This window comes from Nipponia nippon, unplaced genomic scaffold (genome assembly GCF_047370975.1).
Source record: "Nipponia nippon isolate SJK-2023a ecotype South Korea unplaced genomic scaffold, ASM4737097v1 scaffold_3, whole genome shotgun sequence".
Taxonomy (NCBI): domain Eukaryota; kingdom Metazoa; phylum Chordata; class Aves; order Pelecaniformes; family Threskiornithidae; genus Nipponia; species Nipponia nippon.
This window is the reverse complement of record NW_028262347.1, coordinates 11,156,008-11,168,113: the sequence shown is the minus strand read 5'-3', so window position 1 is coordinate 11,168,113 and position 12,106 is coordinate 11,156,008. Positions and strand designations below refer to the sequence as shown.

At 39.4% G+C, this 12,106-nt stretch overlaps 1 protein-coding gene across 5 annotated transcripts in view; it reads right to left on the bottom strand.

The window, feature by feature from the left end:
- Nucleotides 1-6,232: 6,232 nt before the first annotated feature.
- The window catches only part of PCLO (piccolo presynaptic cytomatrix protein), a 386,235-nt gene continuing 380,361 nt past the window's right edge, over nt 6,233-12,106 (bottom strand). For all 5 annotated transcript variants that reach the window (XM_009462919.2, XM_087764264.1, XM_087764266.1 and 2 more), the window contains one exon: nt 6,233-11,330. In XM_009462919.2, the coding sequence (XP_009461194.2) occupies nt 11,190-11,330 (141 nt within the window). In that variant the 3' untranslated portion in view covers nt 6,233-11,189. The remainder of the gene's footprint in view (nt 11,331-12,106) is intronic.

The window sequence follows — 12,106 nt, the reverse complement described above, 5'->3', positions numbered from 1 at the left end:
TTAAAGTGGAGCTACAAAGAAGATGGCGACTCCCTTTTACAAGGAGTCACATGGTGAGGACAAGGGGTAACAGGTACAAGTTACTCCCAGGGAGATTCTGATTGGACATGAGAGGAAAATTTTTCACAATGAGAACAGTCAACCATTGGAATAATCTCCCCCGGGAAGTGGTTGACTCCTCTATGCTGAACACGTTTAAGACTCAGCTGGTCATGGTGCTGGGCCATCTCGTCTAGATTGTGCTAGAAAGGTTGGACCAGATGATCCTTGAGGTCCCTTCCAACCTGGTATTCTATGATGCTATGGAAAAAGAAAACAAAAAAAGAAAAAAAAATGAAATTTATGGCCTTTGTATGTGAAGGTCAAATATTTCACCAACCAAAATAACGCTGAAATGAAACCTAGTTTCTGAAAGTCTCCTGTTCCTTACTGAGTAGGAGGAGTCTGTGTGTATCATTGCTATTCCTGGCACCAAGAATATGGTGAGAAGACTAGTCTAAGGAGATTTTTTGTTTTGACTTCAGCTCTCAAGAAATCAATGGACTGAATGCACAGGGAAATAGGGAAGCAGCGTTTAAGACTGAATTTCACTGTTCACAGTGGACCCGCCTAACCACCATTCTAGCATCCTTCTTGTTCAAACATTTTTGCTTTAATAATCCTGTTGAATCTGGGTCACTTAGCAGCCAGATATCAAAGAGGCAAAGTTTCCAGTAGGAGCAGGAATACGTAGGCTAATGGTTCCATCACCGAACCCATCAGTATTCAGCTCTTTGAGTTTGTGATTTTCCTTTATTTTGCTTGTCTGTGGATCCATGCCAGGCTAAAGGGGAAGGGACTTACAGTAATAGTAATTCTCTTTAAAATTTTTGTGTTTTTAGATTACATGGCCTTCGAGTTTTTTTAAATGGCACCTGAAACATTTGGGTGGCTCCTAGTCGCAATGTCTTCTGAAGACTATTGTAATATCATTTTTTCCAAATATATATAGTAAGAATCAGTTCCACACAGTATACAGGCTGGAGTGTTGACTTGCAGTTGACTTGCAGTTGTCCATACCATCTTGTTATTAGCACATGCCTTGACACAGCTCTGATATGTCAAGTGGCATATACACATCTAATGCCAGAGACTGCTCTCAATAGGTGTTTTCAGCAAAGTTACTTGTTTTGGGACACTTAAGCATGAATCAGTCCATTCCAGATGGTCTACAAGGAAAAGGGGGTACTCTGTCACTGTTTGGTTTTTTTTTTTTCACAAGTACAGATGTAGCTATTGGGCCACTATTGCAGCTAGTGAGACAGCATATATAATGTCCTGCATGAGTGAGGCACCAGATAGTCCTTCTCCTGATTGTGTTCCCCCTCATTACTTTCTATTTTTTTCCTTTTTTGACCAGAAATCTGAAAGGCCATTGCAGGATTAGTAACTTTAAAACTGGAGTAGACTTCTGTATTCCAGCTGGCATAGGCCATGCAGCAAACAGGTTTGTAGCTCTTTCATGTGAAAGATATATATTGGCCAACAGTGAATCTCACTCAAGAGCGGTGGGATTGCACTGCTGCCAAACACGGGACACTGCTCACTTCCTTCTTTGTAAAGAAGCACTTCATCTCACAAGCATAAATAAACCCTGATGATTAATCTAACTAAAATATAATCTATATTGGTGTGTCTGACATCTGTGAAGCCAGAAGCACTGTCCTTCTCTTTGAGTATTTAAAAAATGAAGTGATAATACAAGGATGTAATTTCTTGCTATTACATTAACTCTGGAGTCACAGACAGTAGTTTAGTTTGGAAGAGACAATGGCAGGTCATTTAGTCAAATTCTGCACCCCTGCTCAAAGCAAGCCCAGATTTATCAGGTTGCTCAGGGACTTGTCCAGATGTTTTAATTATTTCCAAGGATGGAGTTTCTACAGATTCTGTGGGCAGCCTGTTCCAGTGTTTGATTACCCACACTGTGATTTTTTTTCCAAATATATAAGCAGAATTTCTCATGTCGTAACTTGTGTCTATTGACTCTTGTCCTATCACTGCACACCTCCAAAAGTCGAGTTCTATCTTCTTTGTACCTACCTGTAAGGCATCTGTAGACAGCTCCCCTTAACCTTATCTTCCTCAAGCCAAATAAATCCAACTTTCTCAAGCCTCTCCTCATACTTTGTATGTGCCAGCCTCCTGACCATGTTGGTAGGCATCCACTGGCCTTGCTCAAGTACATCAATGTCTTTCTACTTCTGGAAAGCCTAAATCTATAGACAATACTGTCAATTCTTACAGGTGTCAAATAGAGAAAAATAATACTTTTTTGATCTGCTGGCTGCATTCATGATAATCCACCCTAGGATCTGTTTCGTCATCTTTGTATTAAGGGCATGCTGCTGACTCATGTTCAACTTGTTGTCCACCAGGACCCTTAAGTCCTCTTATGCAAAGCTGAAATTTATTCAGTTGATCCCAGCCTGATGCATAGGGTTATTTCATCACAGATGCAGGACTTCACTTCCACTTTTTTGAACTTCATGAGTTTCCCATCAGCCCACTTCTCTGGACTGTCAAGGACCCTCTAAATAGGAAGACCCCTACTAACAAGTATATTGAGCCCAGCTCCCAATTTGTTGGCAGTACCTTCTGTCTTTATCACAGCTATGGATGCTGAACTTCTGATACCAAGAACTTTCTGAGATTTGAAAGTCTGTGCTGAAAAAAAAGTTTTATTTTGTATTTTCATCTGTGTTTAAAATTTTATCTGATACTATATCATCCAAAAATCCTATATAGTAAGGAATTCTGTAGGACCAAGCAATACTAGGTCCTTTGGAAAGGCCAAAATAGTAACCACTCTAAAATGGTAACCACAGTAAGATGACCAGCTTGTTCAAACTAGAAGTTATCATTCTTCTATCAGACGTTCAGTGTCTGAGTCCTCGTCTGCAAACGATCATACCATTTTAGCTATACTGATATAGATAAATCATCCAACTATCCCTATGTGCTTAGTTTTTCCCCCAGTTTAAAGTGATATATGCTGGTGTGACAGATTTGGTGAGATCTCTGATAATTTGTGACTGCTTTTTTATTACATTATTTTGCTTATTGTTGTGGCCTAAATTCATAAATACCCTTAACTGACAGACTGAAATTTGTGGAACTTGACGTACTTGTAAAGCAGGGCTGAAAAATATGCACTGTGCTCTTTCTGCATCAGGTGTGTCAGGAAAATCACCTAGAAAAAAGGAAGGGATGAAGGAGTTTCCTAATTCCCATGTGTAGACAGACATGAATTGAGAGCAGCCCTGCTGAGAAGGTCTTGGGGGTACTGATAGATGAAAAGCTGGACATGAGCCAACAATGTGCATTTGCAGCCCAAAAAGGCAACCGTATCCTGGGCTGCATCAAAAGAAGCGTGGCCAGCAGGTAGAGGGAGGTGATTCTGCCCCTCTACTCTGCCCTGGTGAGACCCCACCTGCAGTACTGCATCCAACTCTGGAGCCCTCAGCACAGAAAAGACATGGACCTATTGGAGCGGGTCCAGAGGAAAGCAACAAAAACGATCAGAGGGATGGAACACCTCTGCTATGAGGAAAGGCTGAGAGAGTTGGGGTTGTTCAGCCTGGAGAAGAGAAGGCTGTGGGGGGACCTTACTGCAGCCTTTCAGTACTTAAAGGGGGCTTATAAGAAAGATGGGGAACAGACTTTTTAATACGGCTTGATACAATAAGACAAGGGGTAATGGTTTTAAACTAAAAGAGGGTAGATTTAGACTAGATAGAAGGAAGAAATTTTTTACGATGAGGGTGGTGAAACTCTGGAACAAGTTGCCCAGAGAGGTGGCAGATGCCCCATCCTTGGAAACATTCAAGGTGAGGCTGGACGTGGCTCTGAGCAACCTGATCTAGTTGAAGATGTCCCTGCTCATTGCAGGGGGGGTTGGACTAGATGACCTTTGAAGGTCCCTTCCAACCCCAACTATTCTATGATTCTATGAAGAGAATAATGTTGAAAATATTTGCTGCAATGTTCTTGCAAGAGTCCCAGAGAGTTTGTCCTTCCTAAGGAAGCAGGAGATTCAAGAATTCACAGAATTTTGGTAGGCTGGACACTCTTTTGCATGTTGGGACATCTGGGAAGCAGTAACTTATGCTAGACCTCAAGAGCTTAATGGTCCCCGGGAAGAAAACCCTCACGGACATGTCCCAAAGCACCCAGGGATTCATGGTCAGGACAATATGTCTGGAGACCCATGTTCCTGGAGACAGTTCCGTGGAGACATGTCCAGACATGCTTGAGTTACTAATACAAGAGAAACCAAAGAGTGTTGAGTCAACAAATCTGTAAAACCTGTAAGAGGAGAGGGCCTGAGAACAAAGTCCTGGAGGGAGAGTGCACTGAAGAGAGGACAGAACAGAAAAGCAGGTGTCCCTCATGTGTGACTTCATTGGAAGAGAGAGGAGTAAGTTAGATCTATTTTGATTTGAAAAATAGTAATAAAAAATGCAGCAACTAGCTGTTCAAGCAGTTCTAGCAGCAGCGTCCGTCAGCTGCAGCTGCAGTGCAGGACGATGCTGCAAGGGGGCACCGCGGCCCCTCCGTTGCGGCCGTCGTAAGCCCGTGGCTGCTCACACTGCACTCGGTGACTATTTGGTGTTTGAGTTCAGTATCTGAGAACGGAGGGACCCGTCCTCAGAGCAGGATGCCAAGCAGAATCTCTGTGTATATTTTTCAGTGATTTCTCTTATATAAGCCTTAATTTTAGCCATATTTTAAAAACAATTCCATGAACTGCCCGATTAGCAGTTTCACACCATATACCACGTATAGCTGCTAGCTTAAACCCCGCAATAGCACTGTGAAGAAATATTTCATGCACGCTCTGCACTTTGCTGAGTGCTTTAACTGAGTAAACACACATTTTTGTTAAACATTGTTAATTTTTTTAAAAGAGGCATATTATTTATTCATTCTCTCTGTGTGTGTGAAAGGATACTGGGATTTTCTTTCTGTAAGCTTGTTTCCCGGAGTTAGATTCAGATAAACCTACAGCTTCCCCAGCAGCTAATTCCAGTCAGCTTTCTGTCCCATGAAGCTCTTAACGCTTCAGAAATGCTTTCTAACCTTTTCCAGAGCACCACCATGATGGGCGGGAGCTTCCTCACCAAAATACAGAGGATGAGGAGAAGTGGGGCTGATTGTGGGGTGAACTGTTGGTTGTAGCCATGACTATTGCCTCAAAGAGAGGCACCCAAAGTACCCTGAATGTACATCTCTGTGATTAAGGCAGGTACTGGGAAGACTGGAGTTTGGCTCCTGATGGACATTAAGTAGAAATTAGCCTCTCTCACTGCTGTAGCAAGTAGGCTAATGTTAAAAAGGGCACCTCTTTTCTTGAGGCATCCTCAAAGGTGTTGCCTATTTCTCACTACATTATTTTTTGAGAAAAGGACACAACTGAGAGAAAACATTCCCGGCTATGTGTTCCAGGTGCCAAACTCAAGCATCAATTTATCTTACTTGGGGAGCATGAATTTTTTATGGTTTGTACCAAAGAGGGAAATTATGGAAATATAATAAATATAGGTCTAGACATGGCTCAGGAATGGAAGCTCTATGGGAAAACCTCATGGATGTTCTACAAGTCAGGTACAATTCAGTAATATAAAAATGATTACTGAAAGAAACTGATTTCTTGTTTGTAACAAGGGCTAAAAGATATTGTTTCTGGAAACCTTCTTTCTGCTGGAGGAAAGAGCCAGAAAATCCCTTTAGGGTTTATCAGATGCTTTCTTATTCTGCTTTCATCAGGAACTTAAAAGGTACAGAGTGGATACGTAAAAGGGTACAGAGTTAGGCCACATTTTCAATTCATCTTGTCATCACAGTGAGGAGACAAAAGTCTGTACATTCCTAAACTGTGCTGATGTATGCACATTTCTTTGTTGTATATACAGAATGCCAGAGATTAATCTGTGTGAAGATACCAACAAGCTCCATGTGGATTCTGGTTCTGACTTGTTTGAAGAACGTTTTGATGACCTAACCATTCCTTATTTCAAAATGAAACATGGGACATCAGAGATACCCTGGGAAGTGAGCTAATGCTGAAATAGGACAGATGAATATGGGCAGTATGTACAGTATTACAATAAAATCACTGTGGTCAACAGATGGGAAATTTGAAACAGCAAAATAGATTTTCATGTTAATTAGGGGAAAGAAACCAAACCAGATATTTTAAATATTTATTTGTCAGACTGGGATAACAGCCTTTATACAGCACAATTTGCATAAGTTCTCAAGATACATCCTGTATACAATCACAAAACCATGACATGGATTTATACATAAAGTGAAAACTGAGACAGATTTACAAGCATTTTTATACAATTCTCATACCGCTTTTTTTCAGTTTTTACAACTTTTAGAACAAGTCTGTATTTTTTTTTTTCCTGATGAATTTGGAAGCAAAATGAAATTCAAAAGAAATTCAAACCAAAATGAGTATCAACAAACCACCACCTATGCATGCAACATTCACTGTGGAAACATTACATTTCTCCAAGGACTAATCTTTTTTTTGTGTTTTTGTGGTTTTTTTGGTGTTTTTGGATTTTTTTAAACATTGGGTATGCTGTACACGTTGTCCGTAGCATGACAGCACACACGCTAGTCAGCCATTGTTGAGCACCTGAGCACGTCACAGAACATCTATAAATACAATCAAATAAGGACACATTCACATGCTTGGATGTCAGATGGAGTTAATAATTTAAACTCAGTCTGTTTTACAAAAATGTATACTTATTTACAGGGTAACAAATTAAGAAAACGGCTTTTGCTCAAATAATCTATTTTGAGTTATGGATATCTATATATATTATAACTTTTGAGCTCATCAATATATTTGCTTATTAATCTTTTCAAAATAATAAAACAGAACATATAGAAAACATTAAAATGCTTCTTATGATTTAAAGAGAGAGTATCCGGTTTCACTTATTCCTTCTATTTCCCTTCTAAAGGCAACATGTATTCATAAAGAGCAACTGATCCTACATGCCAGGTGTACCAAAAATTCACAAGGCATGTAGGACTAAGGTTTAAATATAATGTAGGTGGATACTTAGACTAAATTTCCTCTCTGTTTCATTACCTTTATAAGTTACACTCACACAAATGCAAATTTTCTCTGTTATTCACATAGGTATGTACATATCTAGATATTTACTCAAATAATGGAATCTGGGACATTCAACATTGTAGCAATGAAAATAAAGTACTTAAAATAATGTCAGTTATGATTCAAATAATAATTTAAAAAAATACTATTAACATCTTTATGATATCTCCATGAAACTAAATCCTAATTAAATAATCTCTATTGGGCACACACTAGCTTACAATATAATAGATGTCTTCTTTTTCTTCATCATCATCCTCAAAGTAAGAATCAATATCAGCTGGTTACCAGCTACCATATCCCACAGTCTAACCATGCAAACATCTAGCATCCAGAAAAATAACTAAAATATTTCCTAGGTCTTGATTTAAAGCCAGTTTAAGTCAACAGATCGGTTGTCATTGACTTCAACTGGTTTGGATTGGGGTTTTGTTTCTTCCACACAGGATCCATGTAATGTAAAAACATGGGTAATAATAAAGAAGCAGCACTCATTGCCCCTGGATACTATCCCTTTAAAGTGTAATGATAAAGAACTGGATCAACATTCATCGCAGAAACTCTCATGCCTAGTTTTAACCTGGAAAAAAAAAAGTGGCTGTTTGCTGCTCATTGTATGCATAATAATAATAATGATAACATTAGAAATCCCTGTCATTTGTAAACACACACACTGTGCTTTTGCTCATTTTTAGCTTGTTTCCACTACACAAGGCCTTGAACAAAGAAGCAGCTTCAATCTCTGTTGACTCAGCAGATTTATGATTAAAAAAGGTGAAAATGCCTCTGCTATTGCCTCCCTGCAATATGTGTCTTCAAAGCAATCATAGAAATATGTGAACTCATTAATAATCAATCACTCAGAAATTATAAAAGCTGTTGCCACATCTAAGCATTTTTGGCCAGATAAAAGAAACAAAAATTAATGAGAAAAAGTGAAAAAAATATACTGAGATATATACAAAAAAGTAAAAAAATACTAATAGTCCTTGTTTGATTATTTTTTAAAAAACGTTGTCACAAGAGAGTTTTTCCTGACTTCATTCATAAAACAAGAAAAAAAAGAAAAAAAAGCATTCAAACATGAATCTGTGTTGCATAGAGTGATTCCAGTACAACCTAGAAATTTGGTCAAAAAAAGGAACTTGGCACACTTTGGAAGCATCCTCTGACCTCTGAATGATGCTGCCTCAGAAAAGAGAGAGTGCGTGGGCCCAGGTCTGTCACTAGCCCATCCTGGGTGACACCACAGGAGCCCTGTCCCTGCTGCAGCTGGCCAGGGCAGTGCCGCATTCCTGACAAACTCTACTCTTTATGTTTCATGATGGGAGTCCGAAACTGCCATTTCAACATGCAGAAACATTTTGTGTGTTGTTCAGAGAATCAAAGATGCTTGAATTAAACCAGTTGTCGACAGCCGATTACCCCTCAAAGGTGGCTGTTCCATACAGCCGCAGCTATACCACCCAGCACAACTATTTTATAAAAATATTGGCCACATTTGTATGTGTGTGAGAGCAAAGCACGCCTGTCCGCTTTCTCAATTAAGAGTGATGATTACAGGCTTCCCAGTAAGGCAGCCAGATAGTGCTTGTTCCTGCTGGAAATCTCCATAGCAACTACCAGCATGACTTGCTGTCTTCATAATAAATCTTAGCAAGAACAAAATTACCAGCAGTTTGCACAAAATTGCACACCTCATGGCTTGTTCTTCACACAGTAATTGAAACTGGACTTTTTTTTTTTCTTTTTTCAAAAAAAGAACACACTTTAGCCATCAAGAATGCAAAATAACCCACCAAAAGAGCAACACGGGTCAAATATTTCCACATAGGATTTTTTGGTTCGGTTGGGGATTTTTTCTTTGAAATATTTATCTTCTTATAAAAACATACACAACATCAAAACATATAGGATGTTTACAATAACTCCAGAGGACTGTTTTTAAAATATATGAGAGGTAGGGCATACATATACTGGTGAAAGCGTAAAATTCAACATTAAAGCACACATCCTACTTCCACTGTCAGTGATGTTGTGTTTTTAAGATAGCTAATAAGCTTTTGGTAAGATTGCCCTGCTTGCAAGTTAAGCAGGCTACCAGCAGGTTATCAACAACTTAACAGGAGTTTCCTTGGTGTGTGTATCATTAATATCTTCTGTGTGTTTCTTCTCATATTCCTTTTCCACGCTGTTATTTTAAGTTGACAAAGATAAATCAACAACTGTATGTGGGAAGCGTCACCAGATTAAATGGTGTAGCTTTTTCATAGTCAGTCCAGCTTCTGAATAAGCTGAGCCTTATTTTTCCTTTTTTTTTTTTAAGCATATATTATTTTCCAGAAGAATATTTTCAGTTGGTCTTGCACAACCTGTGGAAGTGTACTACATATATTCAGAAAATATAAGAAGACGTACATTAAAGCATTTGTGAAGTCCTTATTGGGCAAGAAAAATAAATGTCTGCAGTGCAGAAGTTTGGTCATTTTCTTTTTAAATATGCAAAGATCATGAGGTAATACTTCAAGGGAAACTACTTTTTAATGAAGCTGTGAAAAATTAAATGACTTCTTAGTAACAGGGGTACCATTATTGATTCTTGTTTTTTAAAGAAACTGCTATACTTTTAGGAATGGGAGAAAGAGCTCTCCCTCCTTCTTCAAAAATGTTATAAGGGAAAATATAACAACCAGCCTAAACCGTCCCAGGCAGTAGTTTCTTCCCAGTGTGAGCTAACTGCTCAGTTTCAAGCCACTGAAAGTGGGACTTCCAGCATGAAAGTGCTGACACAGTCTTAAATGTTGCAAGTTATCTTCCTGTTTACTTCTTTCCTAACTGAGAAGCCATGCTGTTGAGTAGATTATACTCAGACATTCACCTGAGACAGCAAGAGAATATTCTCAATTCTCTCTAATGCAACAGCATCCAGGCAGTAACTGCCCTGCTATCCTTTGCCCTTAGATTTCAGGTGTGTCTCTGGTGTTGATATAGAGCCCTGCACTGAGCAGGCTGGGGTTAGCACAGTGGGTCTACTGCTCCGAATTGCCCACAATGTAGCCTAGAATTCATCATCTCCACACAGTCTCAGAATAAGACTGGTTGCTGAAAAATGGAAGGACTAGTTGAAATAATTGTGTTAGACCCAGTAAGTCTCTTCAATTCCAAACTTTTTAAAAACTGCTGATTCAAACGATAGGGTGCAGTACAGTGTCACTGACATCAAAACAGCATTTTTTTCTTCCTGATGTAGTGCAGTTTACATCCTGTCCTTTCTCCTAAGAACCACATCCCAAATTATAGACCATTAATATAGTTTTAGCCATTACATTCTAGGACAGTGGTTTATATTCATTGTTAACACACAGAAACAAATGAAACAATCAGATCTGATTCTCCACAGCATAGTTTCTGAAGGAAAAAGAAAGAAGGAAAAAGAGTAATGTAAAATAATATTACCACTCTTGCAAATGCCTTGCAGTTGTGTCAAGTGGCATAATCTCACTACAGGAAATTATCAGAGATCCTAAGGTGCAGAGGAACAAGTTTTGCACTTCTGATAAGTGAGATTTGGAAAGTCAGTCACCCTAGGTGCTTTTGCATAAAATGATCTCCTTCTGGTTGCACAGAAAACCAGACTGCTCTTTCCATCACACTACCTCCAGCTGCAGCCGAACTCTGCATTAACACCTGCCTTCGAGCCTTCATTATTTCCTTCACAGTTACTCTCTTCACAAAGAGTCCAACAACACAGAGCCCTCATATCAGTCTTCATTTCAAACAGCCTCACTTTATTTTCTGGGCCCAGGTTTTCTTTTACTTTGCTGTCTTTGGCAGCAAAACAAGTGTACTAGCCCTCATTTAAGTGTGCTATGTAGCCCAGAGACTGCTCTTTTCTACTTTGTATTCTGAAAGACTAGCTAAACACAATGATATCAAACTATAGTCTTGGAGTGATGCTGTTTATAGCAGACTCTGCAGGTTTTGTGCCCTAAGCAGACAGCTCTGCTCAGTGTGTTTGTGTGGAGCTGACCAACAGTTTGTGCCAGTTTACTATTCTTTTCCTTAGATCCACTTTGTCAAGCCAGATATAAGCTTCCCCAATCAGTGTCTTTTTCATAAACTTCCCTCCATTGGAGACAAGCAGAATCTGGGAAAATAATAATAAAAAATAATTATCATTGTGCATAGTAACATACTGTATTTGCTGGCAAACATGAAAGATTCAGAAATGTTGAGCTCTGTTTGGGTACCCACATATGAGGAGAGAAACACCGACCATAACCCTTTATATAGAGTCATCTTTCCAATAGAAAGGAAGCCCTGTGAAAACTGAACCTTCCCTCTCTTCTATTTTATTATCATGGGATGTAGCAACTAGATGACAATCTTGAACTATAGTGAGCAATTTGTTTACCTGCTGGTTACTAAAGACAAACACAAGGTCAAGTTTTAAGTTACAGGGTAAAGCTTTATGCAGGTGAAGTACCAGCCCTTCTTAAGTGCATGGAAGCCAGAGGGTGCTCTGCTTAAGGGATAGTAGATTAGTGTGTGAGGAAGTCCAGAGTTCTGGTTTCTGACCTCAGCAAGCACTAGTCTAACCTAAAATGTAGACTTGGTCTGAAATGTCATTCCTGCTGAGAGCCACAGTGTTGCGTCTGGTCTTATGGCTCTTACTAGCCCAGCCACGGACAGTGGGAAGGGCAAGGAATAGCCCTGGCACTTACGTGAGCTATGCAGGCTGGGTGTGCAAGACTTTCCCTGATATGTCATACAGGCACATGTTTTCCAGCTAAGCAGGTTCATACCATGCAAGTAATAGCCTTCTCTGAAGGACTTCATTCATTCTGTGGATCTATAGATTCATTCTATGTGTTTCTGGGAGAAATACATTTGACAACATACGTACTTCAGAGGACGACTTAT